This window comes from Oncorhynchus mykiss, chromosome 26 (genome assembly GCF_013265735.2).
Source record: "Oncorhynchus mykiss isolate Arlee chromosome 26, USDA_OmykA_1.1, whole genome shotgun sequence".
NCBI lineage: Eukaryota > Metazoa > Chordata > Actinopteri > Salmoniformes > Salmonidae > Oncorhynchus > Oncorhynchus mykiss.
The window spans coordinates 29,918,264-29,938,754 of record NC_048590.1 but is presented as its reverse complement, the minus strand read 5'-3'; the positions used below and the strand labels follow the sequence as shown (position 1 = coordinate 29,938,754).

Sequence of the window (20,491 nt, the reverse complement as noted above, 5' to 3'; positions counted from 1 at the left end):
CAGACGTGGCGGGCCTGGCACAGCTCCTGGTATATGTCCATTACGTTTATGGGGGGGTCAATTAATGAAGACATCCTCTTCTGGAAACCAAGACAACAGGAGAGGATATTTTTTAAGTACTGGACAGCTTTGTGACATCAAATGGACTTTGGTGGTCAAGAGGTGTTGGTATCTGTACCGATGGCGTAAAGCCATGACAGGGAGACATAGTGGAGTGGTAACGTGCATGCAAACAATTGCTCCCGACGCCACTTGGTTACACTGCAGCATACACCGAGAGGCTCTTGCTGCCAAGGGAATGCCTGACAGCTTGAAATATGTTTTGGACACCACAGTGAAAATGGTTAACTTGGTTAAAGCAAGGCCCCTGAACTCTTGTGTATTTTCTGCACTATGCAATGATATGGGTAGCGACCATGTAACGATTTTACAGAAGTGCGCTGGTTATCAAGGGGAAAAGTATTGACACTTTTTTAAAATTGAGAGACGAGCTTAACGTTTTCTTTACTGACCATCATTTTCACTTGTCTGACCGCTTGCATGATGATGAGTTTCTCACACAACTGGCCTATCTGGGTGATGTTTTTTCTCGCCTGAATGATCTGAATCTAGGATTACAGAGACTCTCCTCATCTATATTCAAGGTGCAGGACAAAATTGAGTCTATAATTAAGAAGTTGGAGCTTTTCTAATCTACATTAACAAAGACAACACACAGGTCTTTCCATCATTGTATAAAATGTTGTATGCAAATGAACTCAAGCTTACGGACAATGTCAAATGTGATATAGAGAAACACCTGAGTGAGTTGGGTGTGTAATTACGTAGGTACTTTCCTGAAACGGATGACATAAACAACTGGATTCGTTGTCCCTTTCATGCCCTGCCTCCAGTCCACTTACCAATATCTGAACAAGAGAGACTCATCGAAATTGCAACAAGCGGTTCTGTGAAAATTGAATTTCATCAGAAGCCACTGCCAGATTTCTGAATTGGGCTGCGCTCAGAGTATCCTGCCTTGGCAAATGGCGCTGTTAAGACACTGATGCCCTTTGCAACCATGTACCTACAGTGGGGCAAAAAAGTATTTAGTCAGCCACCAATTGTGCAAGTTGTCCCACTTAAAAAGATGAGAGTGGTCTGTAATTGTCATCATAGGTATACTTCAACTATGACAGACAAAATGAGAAGCAAAAAAATCCAGAAAATCACATTGTAGGATTTTTAATGAATTTATTTGCAAATTATGGTGGAAAATAAGTATTTGGTCACCTACAAACAAGCAAGATTTCTGGCTCTCACAGACCTGTAACTTCTTCTTTAAGAGGCTCCTCTGTCCTCCACTCGTTACCTGTATTAATGGCACCTGTTTGAACTTGTTATCAGTATAAAAGACACCTGTCCACAACCTCAAACAGTCACACTCCAAACTCCACTATGGCCAAGACCAAAGTGCTGTCAAAGGACACCAGAAACAAAATTGTAGACCTGCACCAGGCTGTGAAGACTGAATCTGCAATAGGTAAGCAGCTTGGTTTGAAAAAAATATTATTTGTGTATGTGTTAGGGAAAGACCCAGAGATGGAGGGTTGGTCAGAGACAGGGTGCCTTCGCTGTGCCACCCCAGGCTGGCATGGACACAGTAGTAACAATTAGTGTTCTGTTCCCCTCAGTGAGAAGTCCTTCTCTGACCCAGAGACCATGCCACCCCCAGCTTCCCCAAACAGCCCCCCCCCCCCCCCCCCCGTACAGACTCCACCCCTTTCCGTACAGGTGAGGCCAGACCACAACATGGCTCAAATCCTCAAAACGCACCCTGGACATGTGACCTTACCTCCACCACAACTGCTTTTCTTAGTTTCGAAATGATACATACTAAGGCTGTGTGATCACAATACTGAGGATTGGGCACAACAAGTTAACTCTCTCCTCCAGTATTCAGCCCTACAGTACCTGTTGAAACCACTGAACCATTCCTGTGTACAATAACGTTTTAATATTAGTCAGATGAAATCGGCTATCTGCTGTAGGGCAGGCTATTTTTAGCATATAAACTGAGTGTACAAAACATTAGGAACGCCTTCCTATTATTGACTTGCATCCCCTTTTGCCCTCAGCCTTAATTCGTCGTGGCATGGACTATAAGGTTTCGATAGCGTTCTTCAGGGATGCTGGCCCATGTTGACTCCAATGCTTCCCACAGTTGGTTGGATGTCCTCTGGGTGGTGAACCATTCTTTTTTTGTAAGATTTTATAAACAATACAAAACATAACACATAAATGACAACATCATACAAACATGAACTACATCCCACCTGGCCAGACCCACTAGCACACACCCCCATCTCCAGTGCCCGAATCACTTTCAACATGGCCTGAAACTGCACCATTTTCCCCCCTCCGTAGCCCACACACTTTCAATATTTAAATAATATATCATTACATTTTTCCATTGTGTTAATGATGGCGGATTGATTGATTTCCAAGTTTTCTGTATCCGTTTTTTCAAGATGAGTGATGAGAAGATAATTGTCCCACCCATCGGGTATCTCACTATGCCATGTCTTGAAATATACAGACAGATAAAAAATGTTTACATTGTAACAGCCAACTTTCTAGCTCCGTCCACAAAGCATGGATGATTGAGTCATTATTCGTTTTACACTTAAGACATGATTCTGACATTGTAATGTAGAATTTGTGAATTTTCTCTCTTGTATAATAAATTCTATACATCATCTTAAACTGGATTAAGCATACATTTTTGTTAGCTGTAATTTCATGAGTTATGCTCCAACTTTCCTTCCATTTTATGCCAACATCAGTTTTTTAAAGTCTTGGTTTCAATAGTTTATATTTTTTTCTAAGAGATTGCCAGTTGGATTTGCTCTCTAGGTTTTGTATATCTTCCCGATCATATGAACATCCTTTATCTGACTCAAAGATTCCCTCAAGGTTGCTCTGATGCCCAAAAGTTTTCAAATATACATTTTGTGATATCTCACTTTTAAGTTGCATGGATTTTTTATTCTGTCATGGAAATAAATGTATTTCCTGTTACCAAGTCAATTCCGGTTTCAATGCCTTTAGTTTTCCATGTTGACCAATTTATCTGTGAATTCTGAAAATGATTGTTCCATAAGGTTGTGTTTTTAAGAAGTGATATTGGTACTTCAAGAATGTGTTTAATTTTCTTCCATGTTCTGATAGTATTCATAGCTTTATCCTTTGAAAATAGACATGTGAAAAGATTCTGGGGATGAGCATGCACATCTTCAGTATGTACCCATTTTTCCTCATTACCAAGTCTGGAAGATTAAAACCAACTTCAGATTTAGGAAGATGTAAAACTTTCCTTTTTATTCTATGCATTTTATTTTCTCCAAAAAAGTCTGTTATGACTGAGTACACTTTTTTAAAGACTGTCTTCGGTTAAATAAATACAAAAACTTTGTCAGCCATGACATTCTAAAGTGGTTTATTCTACCTGCAAGATTTATGGGAAGACAATTGAATTTAATTAGATCTGCTTTCATATTGTTGAGTAATGGAATAAATGTATCTGTATATATTTGTAGTTTGTTGTCACTTAAGTATCCTAAGTATTTTATATTTTTTGTGGTCCACTTAAAGTATTGCTGTATATTGTGAGTATTTAAAAAAAAAAATCCTATTTCCATTATTTTGTTTTTTTCCGTGTTAAAATTATATCCTGAGATTTTCAAATATTCTGTAAATATTTTTTAGCAAAGGGGGCATTGAGTTTTCAATATTGGTCAGGTACAGTTGAAGTCGGAAGTTTACATACACCTTAGCCAAATGCATTTAAACTCAGTTTTTCACAATTCCTGACATTTAATCCAAGTAAAAATTCCCTGTCTTAGGTCAGTTAGGATCACCACTTTATTTTAAGAATGTGAAATGTCAGAATAATAGTAGAGAGAATGATTTATTTCAGCTTTTATTTATTTCATCACATTCCCATTGGGTCAGAAGTTTACATACACTCAATTAGTATTTGGTAGCATTGCCTTTAAATTATTTAATAACTTGGGTCAAACATTTCGGGTAGCCTTCCACAAGCTTCCCACAATAAGTTGGGTGAATTTTGGCCCATTCCTCCTGACAGAGCTGGTGTAACTGAGTCAGGTTTGTAGGCTTCGTTGCTCGCACACTCTTTTTCAGTTGTGCCAACACATTTTCTATAGGATTGAGGTCAGGGCTTTGTGATGGCCACTCCAATACCTTGACTTTGTTGTCCTTAAGCCATTTGCCACAACTTTGGAAGTATGCATGGGGTCATTGTCCATTTGGAAGACCCATTTGCGACCAAGCTTTAACTTCCTGACTGATGTCTTGAGATGTTGCTTCAATAAATCCACATAATTTTCCTGCCTCATGATGCCATTTAGTTTGTGAAGTGCACCAGTCCCTCCTACAGCAAAGCACCCCCACAACATGATGCTGCCATTCCTGTGCTTCACGGTTGGGATGGTGTTCTTCGGCTTGCAAGCCTCCCCTTTTCCCCCCAAACATAACGATGGTCATTATGGCCAAACAGTTCTATTTTTGATTCACCAGACCAGAGGACATTTCTCCAAAAAGTATGATTTTTGTCCCCATATGCAGTTGTAAACCGTAGTCTGGCTTTCTTATGCCGGTTTTGGAGCAGTGGCTTCTTCCTTGCTGAGCGGCCTTTCAGGTTATGTTGATATAGGACTCATTTTACTGTGGATATAGATACTTTTCTACCTGTTTCCTCTGCTGTTGTTCTGGGATTGATTTGCACTTTTCACACCAAAGCACATTTATCTCTAGGAGACAGAACGCGTCTCCTTCCTGAGCAGTATGACAGCTGCGTGGTCCTATGGTGTTTATACATGCATAATATTGTTTGTACAGATGAACGTGGTACCTTCAGGCATTTGGAAATTGCTCCCAAAGATGAACCAGACTTGTGGAGGTCTACAATTTTTTTTCTGAGGTCTTGGCTGATTTATTTTAATTGTCCCATGATGTCAAGCAAAGAGGCACTGAGTTTTTATTTATTTTACCTTTATTTAACTAGGCAAGTCAGTTAAGAACAAATTCTTATTTTCAATGACGGCCTAGGAACAGTGGGTTAACTGCCTGTTCAGGGGCAGAACGACAGATTTGTACCTTGTCAGCTCGGGGTTCCGGTCCAACGCTCTAACCACTAGGCTACCCTGCCGCCCGAGTTTGAAGGTAGGCCATGAAAAACATCCACAGGTACACCTTCAATTGACTCAAACGATGTCAATTAGCCTATCAGAAAAATTACTTGTGTCATGCACAAAGTAGATGTTCTAACCGACTGGCCAAAACTATAGTTTGTTAACAAGAAATTTGTTGAAAAACTAGTTTTAATGACTCCAGCCTAAGTGTATGTAAACTTCCGACTGCAACTGTATATCAAGAGATCATCTGTCAATAAGATTAGTTTATATTCATGTTTACCAATACTGACACCTGTTACGTTGAATAGAATTCTATGGGAAAGCCATCCATTCCTGGTGTTTTTCTCCATGTGAATGTTTTAACCGTATCTAATATTTCTTCTTGGGTGATCTGTTTTTAGTGATTATTTTTTGTCTTGCTTCAGAGTTGTTGAGTCTAAGAAGGCTATAGTATCAGTTCAACTGTTGTTTAATTCTGATTTATATACATTTTCGTATAGAAGCTTTTAAAATTGAAATGAATCGTGGTGGACCATTTTTGATACACACAGGAAACTGTTGAGTGTGAAAAACCCATCAGCGTTGCAGTTCTTGACACACTCAAACCAGTGTAACTGGCAGCTACTACCATACCCCATTCAAAGGCACTTAAATATTTTGTCTTGCCCATTCACCCTCTGAATGGCACACATACACAATCATGTCTCAATTGTCTCAAAGCTTAAACATCTTCTTCAACCTGTCTTCTCCCCTTCATCTATACTGATTGAAGTGGATTTAACAGGTGACATCATTAATAGGTCATATCTTTCACTTAGATTCACCTGGTCAGTAAATGTCATGGAAAGAGCAGGTGTTCTAAATGTTTTGTACAATCAGTGTATAGTCCTTTCAGTATGAGGCCTATGAATAAGCATGTTGGCATTAGAAACGTTGTATTTTTTTGGGACACTCTTATTCTCACGAAATAAAAACTAACATGGTAACATGATAAACACTTTATAATTGCATCTATTTCAGCATAGATATCAGTCAACCATAGCCGACCTGAAAGTTACCATGCCGACACCTACATTATGTTTGAATGTAGCCTAAACTGTTGTAGAACCTGCACAAGTGGGGGTTTTAGTAACGAAGGAACAATACCTGTTGGGCCAACCTTTACAGTAAAATGTATTTTATCACGCTGTGAAATCCCCTTTGTCCTTTACTAATTATTATCCAGGATTGTTCAATACCCCGCCGTCTGTAGCCAACTGTGGCATAGACCCTACGATATCTCCTGTCAGATGATTTCTTGTAAATGACACTGCGTCGAAGAACAAGACTTCCGGATTGGGTTGTCTATAAGTATTTCCCAAACCTTATTGGATACAAATGAAAGGCATCCGTCCAATCAGCTTGCAGTCAATGCTTCATTCACCTGAAAGAAGATATTAAACTGTTATACGAGTAAAGACTTATTCTATTGACGCTGAGACATCGACTTGGTATTAAGGTTTAACAGTAGTCTTCAATAAGCTATTTGAAGGATATCTAAAATACTTATCAATACCAAAATAAAAGGTAAGATTTAGTTGTCTTTGTTTAAACTCTTCAAGCGTGTTCCCTTTTCTACCTATATAAAACGTAGGCTGTTAGAAAATGATAGTTGTTTTGAAATAATAAACCATTACTATCTTGTTTTACTTTGTGCTCTCTCTCCCCTCCCTCTATATCTGCCTCGCTCTCTCTTAAAACAAGTTCCTAATTATCACAAACAAGCATAAAATTAAAACAAACGTTCAGCCCATACAGTGACATGTATTGTGAATGTTTATGACAGATGTCAGTAAACCCGGGCGGTCGGAGGCTGAAACAGTGGCTAGTTGAGCAGATCCAGAGCGGCCAGTACCCGGGGCTGGTCTGGGAGGACGACAGCCGCATTATGTTCCGTATCCCCTGGAAACATGCTGGGAAGCAGGATTACAACCAGGAGGTAGACGCTTCTATCTTCAAGGTAGGTTCATTGACACACATTTCAAACGAGGAATGTGTTGATAGCGGTTGATTTGAGAGCATATTTAGATCACCGATATGTGTAGCCTTTCGCACGACTTTTGGAGAGGCACATTTAACACACTTTTTTTCCGCGCCTACAAATAGAGCAGGTGTGAATTACGTTTTGTTGGTTTAACTTAAACATTCTCACCACCTGTAACGCACATATAGGTTACACATTAATTGCAGAGTATGATGACATAGATGACAATACCTTGATCTATGAGTCATGGGGCTCTATTTTAACAAACCTAACACAATGCTAAATCTAAGTGCTGGCAGTATCTCTTGTTCTGGGGGTGTGTCAGAAATATTTTTGCTGTTCTCACAGCCAGAATTATAAGCACAATAGCTGGCAGGGGCACGAAAGGGCTGGATTTTGATGAATTAACAAGTTCTGGTGTGACAAGGGCTTGTAGGTGTGACAAGGGCTCAACACATTCCATGGCTTAATGCATGCATTTGTCTCAAGTTCTGTAGGTTATTGATGATCTTTGCATTGCCATCTACTCCAATTCCTGCTGGTCCATTGTGGATTGATACTACAGCTTATTAAATAGCATAGGCTACAGTAATGAGTAATAGCAACAGTAAAAAAAATAGTTAGCTCAATAGCCTATGTTTGCAATGTTGTCAGTCAACAGTGTTGTAATTGGCTTCAGGTAAATTGCTGAACCTGGCGTTATGGCTGGAAAATGTGTGTACCAGTTTTGACATGATGAAATTGCAAACTAATCTGCATTTGACACTTGCGCCTCCTTGGAGCCAGCTAAAATAGAGCCCATGGTCATAAGACAAGCAAAGAAAAATGACATTGAAAATCTAATATCTGTGTGTAATTATATGTAATTCTAACTTAACAGTTAACAAATCATTTAAACCAGAACCTGTCCAGTATCATGTCATTACAATTCAACCTTTTGTTTCATGTATCCTACCTGTATTTATCATGTGATTAATTGTATTCTGCCTATCAAAGTAGTTGGGTTCTAATTACTTCTATGCATGGCTTCATCGTGGACTTTTATCATCTCTATCATTCAGTTCCAGACCTTTTTCAATATAACAAGTTGTTGACAGCACCAGCAGGTATGTGTTAGTTTTTGATGTGTGTTAATATGACTGTCGTTCTAATGTACCTGCTCCCTCCCTGCAGGCCTGGGCGGTGTTTAAGGGGAAGTTTAAGGAGGGGGAGAAGGCTGAGCCTGCTACATGGAAGACCAGGCTGCGGTGTGCCCTCAATAAGAGCCCCGACTTCGAGGAGGTGGGAGACAGGTCCCAGCTGGACATCTCTGAGCCCTACAAGGTGTACCGCATTGTCCCCGAGGAGGAGCAGAAGAGTGAGTTCATATTTCACTATGGAGACATTAGAATAATGAACATTATAAACAACTGCATTCAATGGATATAGAGTCAAATTGCACCAATACAAATGATTTATTAAAAGTCACTAATGTTTCAGCAGCAGGACGTTGCCTTGATCAGAGTTGAAAACATAGACACCTGGACAAAGACAGCTTGCTGCTGAGACTTGATTTACATTTGACCATCAGCCTTTTCCGTAGTAAATAGAAAGAATAGCTGTGATAATAAGACTAACAACCATGCTGTCCCCTCTGCTCCAGCAGGTAAAAGTGCAGCAGCAGCTTTGACATCTAGCCCTGGTGACAGTACTGACATGGACTGCAGCTCTGCACACCTGGAGGAGCTCATCAAAGAGGTGAAGCAGGTATGCTTTCTTTTTTCCATCCATTTCTTCCCTTCCTCTCTCTGTCAATATTTCTCACTGACTTCACTCACTGTTTTTCTGTTTTCTTGTTTTAATGTCTGTCAAGTGTTCCCTCCTTTTCTGTCTCTCTATCTTCCACTACCAACTATATTACCTCTTCTGTTTCTAAAGCAGCTTTTATATGTGTGGTTGTTGATGTATGGTTATTAGAGACTAATTGCATGGTGTGTCATTCCATTAACAGTCTTCTAGTGATGAGTACCTTGGCATCATCAAGAGGAGCCACTCTCCCCAGGAGGATGGCTGTAGGATGCAGCCCAGTCCAGAGTACTGGTCCCAGGGCAGTGTCAGTGGTAAGAGTCCTTCTCCACTCAGTCAATGGTTATTTTCTTTAGCAGTGTCATCCAATCTAGTGGAGTATCGCCAACATGCAGTGGTGTCATGTCCATTTAAACACTTTCATACAGTGAAGACTGGAACAAATGTCAATTATCGGATCTATTTAATTAGAGTTAGCAAATGCCTATACATCATATTGTCCTTGTTAAAAGTATCTGTCTAGCTGTTTTCCATGAGGACATTTTGTAGAGAAACTTGCATGTTTATGTCTCCTGTATCAAAGTGGCCATTATTGTGGTATGTTCTATGAGGCTACAGCATGAGGCTACAGTTCCTCCTTTGTGAGAGTTGAGATTTATTTGTTTAAAAATAACTGCGTATCTATAGCGATGCAAAACTGCGACTTTACCTTGCAGTTATGGCTTCTAGCACAAGCTTGTTTACATGATTCTAGAGGGGGAAGAATTTGCTAATTTCCTTTAGCACTTTGCTGACTAAGGTGTTTTTTTCTTGGTCACGCCGCCTGTGAGTCTGTTGTGCTTGACGGGCTGTATTTTTTGATGAAATGACAAATCATGACATGATGGAGGGGTCAGATGTTTTTCACGGTCACTCAAGATCATTGCATCTTAACGAGCATCCTGCATATGTAAGAGGAAGGCAATATTTGAATTTCATAATTGAAAAAATCTATACCACAAAGTCAGTTATCTTTTTATTTTTATTTCCCTGCAGTCTTCCCGGGGCATCAAGATCCCTCGCCGATGGGTTCTTTCAATGCCGGTATGTTTCCTCAGTATTTCTAAATACAGATGTATTTATTTGCATTCCTCTGCGAGACTTAATAGAAGACAATGCGGTGGCTTACTCAACACTTTCCTCCCTCTGTTTCCAGCCTTCTCCCAGATGATCATTAACTTCTTCTATGGTGGGAAGCTGATGGACAGCGTGGTAACATCTCATGCTGATGGCTGTCGTATCTCTCCGGGTCAGCCTCCCTTGGTCCAGCACAGGTCCCCCTACGGTCTCCCAGACAGCCTGCAGAACGTCTGTTTCCCTCCCGCTGAACTCATCGAGGTTGAGCGCCAACGCCATGTCACTCGCAAGCTCCTGGGCCACCTGGAGAGGGGTGTGCTGGTCCGTGCCAACCGCGAGGGCATCTTCATCAAGAGGCTGTGCCAGAGCCGTGTGTTCTGGAGCGGGCAGGGGGGATTGGGCCCCCACTACAGCCCTGGGGGGCCCTGCAAACTGGAGAGAGATGCTGTGGTCAAGATTTTTGACACCGGAAGGTTCTTCCAAGGTGAGGAGGAAGGAACTCATGTTGTTTTTGTTGTTGATTTAGGATGTTGTGCTCTGAAGAGGACAGGAATACATATACTCTTGACTGATATATACTCTTTGGAGTACATACCTTCACTCATCAGTGTGCAGTCATGATGAAGCATTCTCTGTCTGTCTAATAAGTTATTTTCTGTCTGCTTTGTTGGTCCCAGCTCTCCAGCTGTACCAGGAGGGCCAGATTCCCGCCCCTGACCCCATGGTGACCCTGTGTTTCGGGGAGGAGCTTCATGACCTCAGCACAGCCAAGACCAAACTTATCATTGTCCAGGTAACAGAGGTTATATCCCCTGGATCACTGAAACATGTGGTATCCCCCCAGCACAGTCCCAGAATGTGTTTGAGTAAATAGAGGTAACTTTAGTCTTCAAGGTGATTTGGTCAAAAAGGCACCACTACACTCTTAGAAAAAAAAAGGTTCCAAAGGTGTTCTTTGGGCTGTCCCCAAGCCTTTTTGCTTCCAGGTAGAACCCTTTTGGACTCCATGTAGAATCCTCTAGAAAAAGGTTCTACATGGAACCTAAAAGGGTTCTACCTGGAACCAAAAGTGTTCTACCTGGAACCAAAAGTGTTCTACCTGCAACTAAAAAGGGTTATTCAAAGGGTTCTCCTATGGGGACAGTCAAAGAACCCTTTAAGGTTCTAGATAGCACCTTTTTTTAAGAGTGTACCTTAAAAATACAAGCTGAGCTAACAGTTACCTCTCTTCTTCTCTCCCTGTCTGGTTGTGTTCAGATCACTCCAGTCTACTGTCAGAAGCTGGCAGACTGAGCTTACAGTTGCCCCTCTCCTTCTCTCCCTCTCCGCTCCTCTTCTTCTTTCTCTGTCTGTGTTCGGCTACAGGTCACTCCAGTGAACTGCCAGCAGCTGTTGGATGCAGTGAGCATGCGTCGTTCCCAGTACAGCAGTCCTAACCTGGAGATCCAGTCAGACGAGCTGCATGCCGGGGAGCAGATGGCCCGGATCTACCAGGACCTGTGTAGCTACACCGCCCCCCAGAGGGCAGCCTGCTACAGGGACAACATGCCCATCACCGCCTGAACAGAGCACCTTCCTTCACTCCCCCTCATTGATATAACAAGAAAGGACTGACATGACATATGGTGAAATGCGTCACTAACATACACTTCAGCCTCTCACACCTTTTAGCCCTCGCTTACAGCAATGCTTTTCAATTCTTCAGAGCCAATGAGCGAGGGCATACTTTGATGATTGGAGAAAGAGATGGGATAGGGGACAAAGCCAATACTTGCAAGGTGTGAACTGATAGGACCCAAAGCTATGCAGCTTGGGTGTTACAGAGACACTGTGTGTCAAGAAAGGGAAGTATTATACAACCGTATTACAAATGGTGCTGTAAATGTATTAAAGGGTTTATTCATCAAATATACCACCCCAGTAAGTATACCACATGTTTCCCATCCAGGAGAAAAATAGTTCAAATGTAATACAATTCAAAATATAGTAGTTGGAACTATTCTGTCTTGTAAACCTACTATCATCAAGCTTATCACTGTTCATTTTTAAACAACATGTGGTTAATTTACTACAGCAGTAAAGTTGATTGAATAAACCCTGAAGTGTCGAATGTTATATTAGAATTTGTGTGTCTATCGATTGACTAGCTTTTGTGTGATTTCTTTGTCAGATTTCTCACTTGCTTTTAATATATTTTTTTTATGATGGAAAATGTGATTGATATTCAATCCAATACGCCATACAAGTCATCATATCAGAGTACATTTAAACATGGACAATAAAGGGACAGCACAACTAAAAGGAAGGCAGGACATTTAGGTACCAGTACACCAGATTACCTATTTTCTTTATGTGTAGAACATCCTTATCCTTTAAATTTGTTCTATTTGTACTGTAGAAACACATTTTTCTTATACTGTATGAGAGATTTTAACAGCAACATGATTGCTTGGATTGTATTTGATATAGATAGGTTTTACTATCCTATTCTGTCTACTGTTTTACTCTCTTTGAATTCATTTTTCAAATTAAAAAAAAAAAAATGATCAAACTTTTCAGTGAATCTCTTCATTTGGCTAGCATTTTATTTATGAGCTGTTATACTGCAATATCTATGAAGTCACTTACTGAACATATCTTTGATTGATACTTTGATGATGGCTTGAAAACCACAGCTAAAACTATTCAGCACACCATAGGCCAGAATAAATGGTAAAATTACATATGTTTTCTGTGTGTGTGTATTTCATTGAATACTTTCAAAGCTGCAGCCAGCCTAAAAAGCATCTTCCAGAGAAGTGTACCCATACTAGCCACCACCGACTGTTACATGGCAGTAGCGCTGCTTGTCACAACAGTATATAAGGAACTCCTTCACATGCATCCCACAAGTGAACTTACATCCCACAAGTGAAATCACGGGTGTCTGAGTGAGTGAATGAGTATATTAGTGATGGAACAACAGCCAACATTTTCTATTGTTGGACAGAAACCATAGAGAGGACGGACCTTAGAGGTTACTGTAGAGGAGGGAAACTAGTGTCTAGGACATCCCCAGTGAGTAAGACATGGCTGATGGAGAGAAAGGAGGATGAGAACAGAAGAAGAGAGACAAAGGTCATTGTGATCTCCCCACTCCCTCTGTGGGGGATTTCCTTATTTGTTCTTATTTCTAACTTCTAGAGAATGGGCTACTCTCCCATCTCCATTCATGAGAAACTACTCAAGTACAAAAGAACAACCTACACAAAACGCAAACATGCCCCCCCCCCCCCCCCCCCCCCCCCCCCCCCTCACTCTCAGTTCCACTTCACACCCACACAGATATTAGAGTTCTCAGGTCATTCAGCACTTAATTATTTGGAATTCAGCAACAAAACATTGCTAACATGCCATACACATACTTGCACACTCTCATCACAAACAGTCTAGGTAATCTATGTCACTTGACTTGTGCCTGATTCACACTACAGGGATGACCAGAACCGTATTCGCTCGGATACATTTGTGCGTGTGCGTGTGCGCGTGTGGTCCACAGACATGTAGAGGTGTTACATGTCTGTCAGAACCCCTCCACAGGGTTTCAACGAGCAGGAACTGACTGCAAGCCATCAGAAACTGTCAACGGAAACCAAGTCTACCCCCCAAATAAGATCTCTCTGAGACTAGGCTAATTTAACCCCCTGTGTCTCTAATATTCAGAAGAATAGAATGGGCCTATTGACTCTACTTATGTGATCTGACCAGGACAATAATAACTAGAGCCTAGACTTCCTGGTCAGATCAAGCGGTCAGGAAAAACTGCTGTCCCTAGTTATAATGAGAAAAGTTGGTTATGGGGGGATAGAGTGCGGTTATGCACAAAGCACGAGCCTATGTTTTCTGTCCACAGTTGCAGTATCTGCAGTGTGATGTCTCCTGTGTTGCAACGCTGCCTTGTGGCGTCTGAGGCTTCCCACAATAAATGATCATAAAGAAGCAAGTCTTCCATTTAACATCAGCAGCTGTGGTGGTAGCATACAGACACTACAGTAGTAATGGAATGGAATGTTCTCTACACATGTAAACTCAGCAAAAAAAGAAACATCCTCTCATTGTCAACTGCGTTTGTTTTCAGAAAACGTAACATGTGTAAATATTTGTATGAACATAACAAGATTCAACAACTGAGACATAAACTGAACAAGTTCCACAGACATGTGACTAACAGAAATGGAATAACGTGTCCCTGAACAAAGGGGGGGGGGGGGGGGGGGGGGGGGGGGGGGGGGGTCAAAATCAAACGTAACAGTCAGGATGAGCCTGCAGGAAGGGTACCACATGAGGGAGGAGGATGTCTTCCCTGTAACGCACAACATTGAGATTGCCTGCAACCTGCCTGAGAACCTACACTGAGAACCTACACTGAGAAACAGTGTTTAAACCCTTTACAATGAAGATCTGTAAAGTTATTGGATTTTTACAAATTATCTTTGGAAAACAGGGTCCTGAAAAAGGGACCTTTCTTTTTTTGCTGAGTTTATTATGCCAGATCTAGAGACACTGACATACACTTCAGCCTCTCACGAACTATCTAGAATCATCAAAGAAATGAAAGATTAAATAAAGAGGAATTACTATTCTCCAAAGTATTTCCTTGAAAATCTGCTTTTTCTCTTTTTGGTTTTGTGGCCAGATTTGTTGCTTACTTCTCTGTAAATGTCAAGATGTCTCTGAAATGGACTGTAGAGTCAGCAATGAGCCCCCCCCCCCTCTTCCCTCACACTGTTTTGGTCTGTGAATCCCCTCATCCTGTTTCATCATATTCATCATTGACACACAAACACACAGGAAACAAAAATATGTCATTTTTCCTATGTGAGCCAGTCGTATGTAAAAGCAGAACACAAATGTAGCATTTACTGTACTGCTATGTTTTCCATTTATTTAATTTTGATGTGAAACAAGAATTGCGTTCATTCAGTTAACGTAACATCTAGGCTACATATGAGATCGTTTTCCTTTTTTTTTAAAAGAAAGACAACATTTACAAGAAACAATGCATGTGAAGCTGTGGGTAGAGTCATGTCTAGTGGCAAACACGGTTTTCTTCTCCCACTTGTGTTCAATATTATACATGTTTGTATAGTCTTACTATCTGTATATGTATTTCACTTTCTAAACGGTATTGAGATGTATTTTGAATACTGTATTGTGACTACTGTTATTTAGTTACTGTATCAGTGCTGATGATTGGATGATACTGTATCATGTGAATCCTGGTCTCACGAACCGCAGGGACAAGGTGGAGAAGCAGGTAACAGAAACCCGGGACAGAAGGATGTGGAGAAATACTGTGTGAATTGCCATAAATAAGGGACATACAGTAAATACAAACCAGATTAAAGATTGACAGTTGTTGTTGATGATGCTTTAGCTGCCCCACCCAAATAGATGTTTTATTTTATTTCTGTATTTAATCTTTATTTAACCAGGTAGGCTAGTTGAGAACAAGTTCTCATTTGCAACTGCGACCTGGCCAAGATAAAGCATAGCAGTGTGAACAGACAACAACACAGAGTTACACATGGAGTAAACAATAAACAATAAACAAGTCAATAACATAGTAGAAAAAGAGTCGGCCCGAGAATTTAACCCTGTGGTACCCCCATAGAGACTGCCAGAGGACCGGACAACATGCCCTCCGATTTGACACACTGACCTCTGTCTGCAAAGTATTTGGTGAACCAGGCAAGGCAGTCATTAGAAAAACCGAGGCTAATGAGTCTGCCGATAAGAATATGGTGATCGACAGAGTCGAAAGCCTTGGCCAGGTCGATGAAGATGGCTGCACAGTACTGTCTTTTATCGATGGCGGTTATGATATCATTTAGTACCTTGAGCATGGCTGCGGTGCACCCGTGACCGGCTCAGAAACCAGATTGCACAGCGGAGAAGGTACGGTGGGATTCGAGATGGTCAGTGATCTGTTTGTTGACTTGGCTTTCAAAGACCTTAGATAGGCAGGGCAGGATGGATATAGGTCTGTAACAGTTTGGGTCCAGGGTGTCTCCCTCTTTGAAGAGGGGGATGACCGCGGCAGCTTTCCAATGCATGGGGATCTCCGATGATATGAAGGAGAGGTTGAACAGGCTGGTAATAGGGGTTGCGACAATGGCGGCGGACAGTGTCAGAAATAGAGGGTCCAGATTGTCAATCCCAGCTGATTTGGATGGGTCCAGGTGTCGCAGCTCTTTCAGAACATCTGCTATCTGGATTTGGGTAAAGGAGAAGCTGGGGAGGTGCGGGCGAGTAGCTGCGGGGGGGCGGAGCTGTTGGCCGAGGTTGGAGTAGCCAGGAGGAAGGCATGGCCAGCCGTTGAGAAATGCTTGTTGAAGTTTTCGATTATCACGGATTTATCGGTGGTGACCATGTTACCTAGCCTCAGTGCAGTGGGTAGCTGGGAGGAGGTGCTCTTGTTCTCCATGGACTTTACAGTGTCCCAGAACTTTTTGGAGTTAGAGCTACAGGATGCAAATTTCTGCTTGAAAAAGCTGGCCTTTGCTTTCCTGACTGACTGTGTGTGTATTGGTTCCTGACTTCCCTGAACAGTTGCATATTGCGGGGACTAGTCAATGCTATTGCAGTCCGCCATAGGATGTTTTTGTGCTGGTCGAGGGCAGTCAGGTCTGGAGTGAACCAAGGGCTATATCGATTCTTAGTTCTGCATTTTTTGAACGGAGCATGCTTGTCTAAGATGGTGAGGAAGTTACTTTTAAAGAATGACCAGGCATCCTCAACTGACGGGATGAGGTCAATATCCTTCCAGGATACCCGGGCCAGGTCGATTAGAAAGGCCTGCTTGCAGAAGTGTTTTAGGGAGCGTTTGACAGTGATGAGGGGTAGTCGTTTGACCGCGGACCCGTAGCGGATACAGGCAATGAGGCAGTGATCGCTGAGATCCTGATTGAAGACAGCCGAGGTGTATTTGGAGGGCAAGTTGGTCAGGATAATGTCAATTAGGGTGCCCATGTTTACGGATTTAGGGTTGTACCTGGTGGGTTCCTTGATGATTTGTGTGAGATTGAGGGCATCTAGATTAGATTGTAGGACTGCCGGGGTGTTAAGCATATCCCAGTTTAGGTCACCTAACAGAACAAACTCTGAAGCTAGATGGGGGGCGATCAATTCACAGATGATGTCCAGGGCACAGCTGGGAGCTGAGGGGGGTCGGTAGCAGGCGGCAACAGTGAGAGACTTATTTCTGGAGAGATTCATTTTAAAATTAGAAGTTCGAACTGTTTGGGCATAGACCTGGAAAGTATGACAGAACTTTGCAGGCTATCTCTACAGTAGATTGCAACTCCTCCCCCTTTGGCAGTTCTATCTTGACGGAAAGTGGGTATGGAAATCTCCGAATTTTTGGTGGCCTTCCTAAGCCAGGATACAGACACGGCAAGAACATCAGGGTTGGCAGAGTGTGCTTAAGCAGTGAGTAACACAAACTTAGGGAGGAGGTTTCTGATGTTGACATGCATGAAACCAAGGCTTTTTCGATCACAGAAGTCAACAAATGAGGGTGCCTGGGGACATGCAGGGCCTGGGTTTACCGCCACATCACCCGAGGAACAGAGGAGGAGTAGGATGAGGGTGCGGCTAAAGGCTATCAAAACTGGTCGCCTAGAGCGTTGGGGACAAGGAATAAAAGGAGCAGATTTATGGGCGTGGTAGAATATATTCAGGGCATAATGTGCAGACAGGGGTATGCTGGGGTGTGGGTACAGCGGAGGTAAGCCCAGGCACTGGTTGATGATAAGAGAGGTTGTATCTCTGGACATGCTGGTTATAATGGGTGAGGTCACCGCTTGTGTGGGAGGTGGGACAAAGGAGTAATCAGAGGTGTGAGGAGTGGAACTAGGGGCTCCATTGTAAACTAAAACAATGATAACTAACCTGAACAACAGTATACAAGGCATATTGATATTTGAGAGAGACATACAGCAAGGCATAAAGTAATCGCAGGTCTTGATTGGGAGAGCTTGCTAAAACAACAGGTGAGACAACAACAGCTAGTCAGCTAACACAACAACAGCAGGTGAAATGGCGATGACTAGGCAGAGAGGGTTGGATTAACTACACACAGAGCCTGAGTTCGCGGCTGGGGCCGACAGATAAAAAAAATTATAAACAGAATGGAGTACCATGATCAATGGACAGTCCAGCAGGCATCAGCTATGTAGTCAAGTGATCATAGATGATGACTTAAAGTTCAAAGGTCTTGGTGAGATCTACAGGTGCATTCCCACACAATCTTTTTGCTAAATGGTATTTTCTACTGCTTGTTTCAATGATATCATTGAATGATATCATTTATTCATTTGTTAAGTGATTTTTTGTTTATAAAGCACTGTTTTTGTTTATAAAGCCCTCCTTTATAAACCTTCTCCTACCTCACTTCATTTTTTAACTTACAGACGTACAAGATACCAGACCCAGTCTCAGGGAAGGATAAATCTGGAGATCCCCTCCATCTCCACTGATTTAGGTAAATCTGAGTTTTAGTTTTTTTGCACATTACTTGTGGAATGATCTCCAAGGCTCTCTGAAGGAGGATGAATTGGTTCCTCTAGGGCATTTTTAGAGAAGAATGATTCTATGATGGTGTTTTGCTTTTGCTTTTTAAAATGTATTTAACCTTTATTTAACTAGGCAAGTCAGTGAAGAACAAATTCTTATTTACAATGACGGCCTAACCCGGCAAAACCCTAACAAAGCTGGGCCAATTGTGCACCGCCCTATGGGACTCCGAATCATGGCCGGTTGTGATACAGCCTGGAATCAAACCAAGGTCTGTAGTGACGCCTCTAGCACTGAGATGCAGTGCCTTAGACGGCTGTGCCACTCGGGAGTATAGTGATGTGTATTGATTTGTATACAAGGCTCATCTGTGAAAGAGAGGTTGGTCTCATCATCACTTCCTGTTACAATAAAGGTTTGAAAAAACATTTGACAAAGTAAATACCAAGTGAGAAGCAGAAGCATAACCAAGACATACACAAAACAACAGAATTCAATATTATGCTAGAACCTGTGATTTCCTAAGAAAAGGATCTTTATTATGCAATCAGAGTGAGTTGGGAGTTTGACTTGTGTCTCTGGGGAGGAGTGGGGTTAGAGACAAGCATGTGTGACACGAGAATAGTCATCAAGAGAGGAACTGGGAGAGCAGCGAGAAAACTGAGGTGTGGAGAGACAGGTGGAAAGGGAACCCACATCCTGGAACCTGGAGGATAGACACAAACACACACACACCCACATGCATGCACACAAACCACAAACACACACACACACATTGGCCAGCAGTCCAGGGTTGTTTCCTCTAATCAGTATCGGTTCACTTATGTCCCTCTGACCCCAAACCCACCACCAAACCCCTCTGGGAGGGGTCCCTGCAAGGCGGGGGAGCCACGAGCGCTGAGGGTCTATGCGCCTTTTATCTCACACCTATCTCTATATTTTATGAATTTTTTAAGTAACACTCCTTTTTCATGTCCACATGTAGCAAGCAATCTACATGGACTAGTAGGTGAGACAGACAGGCAATATAGTTGTCATGCATCTACACTGAACAAAAATAGAAATACAAAATGCAACAATTAAAAATATTTGAATGAAATCAGTCAATGGAAATAAAATCATTAGGTCCTAATCAATGGATTTCAAATGACTAGGAATAAAGATATGCATCTGTTGGTCATTGATACCTTTAAAAAAAGGTAAGGGCATGGATCAGAAAACCAGTCAGTATCTGGTGTGACCACCATTTGTCTCATGCAGCGCAACATCTCCTTCACATAGAGATGATCAGGCTGTTGATTGTGGCCTGTGGAATGTTGTCCCACTCCTCTTGATATGCTTGATATTGGCAGAAACTGGAACATGTACAATACCTGTCAAAAGTTTGGACACACCTACTCTTTCAAGGGTTTTTCTCTATTTTTGCTATTTTCTCCATTGTAGAGTAATAGTGAAGTCAAAACTATGAAATAACACATATGGAACCTTGTAGTAACCAAAAAGTGTTATACAGATCCAAATATATTTTAAATATTTTTGACAGCATTGCACACTCTTGGCATTCTCTCAACCAGCTTCACCTGGAATGCTTTTCCAACAGTCTTGAAGTAGTTCCCACATATGCTGAGCACTTGCTGGCTGCTTTTCCTTCACTCTGCTGTCCAACTCATCCCAAACCATCTCAATTCGGTTGAGGTCGGGTGATTGTGGAGGCCAGGTCAACTGATGCAGCACTCCATTAGTCTCTTTCTTGGTCAAATAGCCCTTACACAGCCTGGAGGTGTTTTGGGTCATTGTCCGGTTTTCAAAAACA

General features: G+C 41.8%; 1 protein-coding gene across 6 annotated transcripts; it reads left to right on the top strand.

Moving 5' to 3' along the window:
* Positions 1-1,460: 1,460 nt before the first annotated feature.
* Positions 1,461-12,666, top strand: LOC110506608 (interferon regulatory factor 8). 6 transcript variants are annotated; one of them, XM_036964005.1, is made up of 9 exons: positions 1,461-1,522; positions 7,024-7,197; positions 8,395-8,578; positions 8,864-8,967; positions 9,212-9,320; positions 10,042-10,089; positions 10,202-10,606; positions 10,800-10,915; positions 11,488-12,666. In XM_036964005.1, exons 2-9 carry the CDS (start codon positions 7,024-7,026, stop codon positions 11,683-11,685), a joined length of 1,338 nt encoding a protein of 445 aa, XP_036819900.1. In that variant the 5' UTR covers positions 1,461-1,522; the 3' UTR covers positions 11,686-12,666. The 6 variants fall into 6 exon arrangements, with proteins under 6 accessions (XP_036819900.1, XP_036819904.1, XP_036819903.1 ...); XM_036964009.1 differs by lacking the exon at positions 1,461-1,522 and adding an exon at positions 6,527-6,764 and having other exon boundaries at positions 11,380-11,506; XM_036964008.1 differs by lacking the exon at positions 1,461-1,522 and adding an exon at positions 6,547-6,764 and having other exon boundaries at positions 8,867-8,958.
* The last annotated feature ends 7,825 nt before the right edge of the window (positions 12,667-20,491 follow it).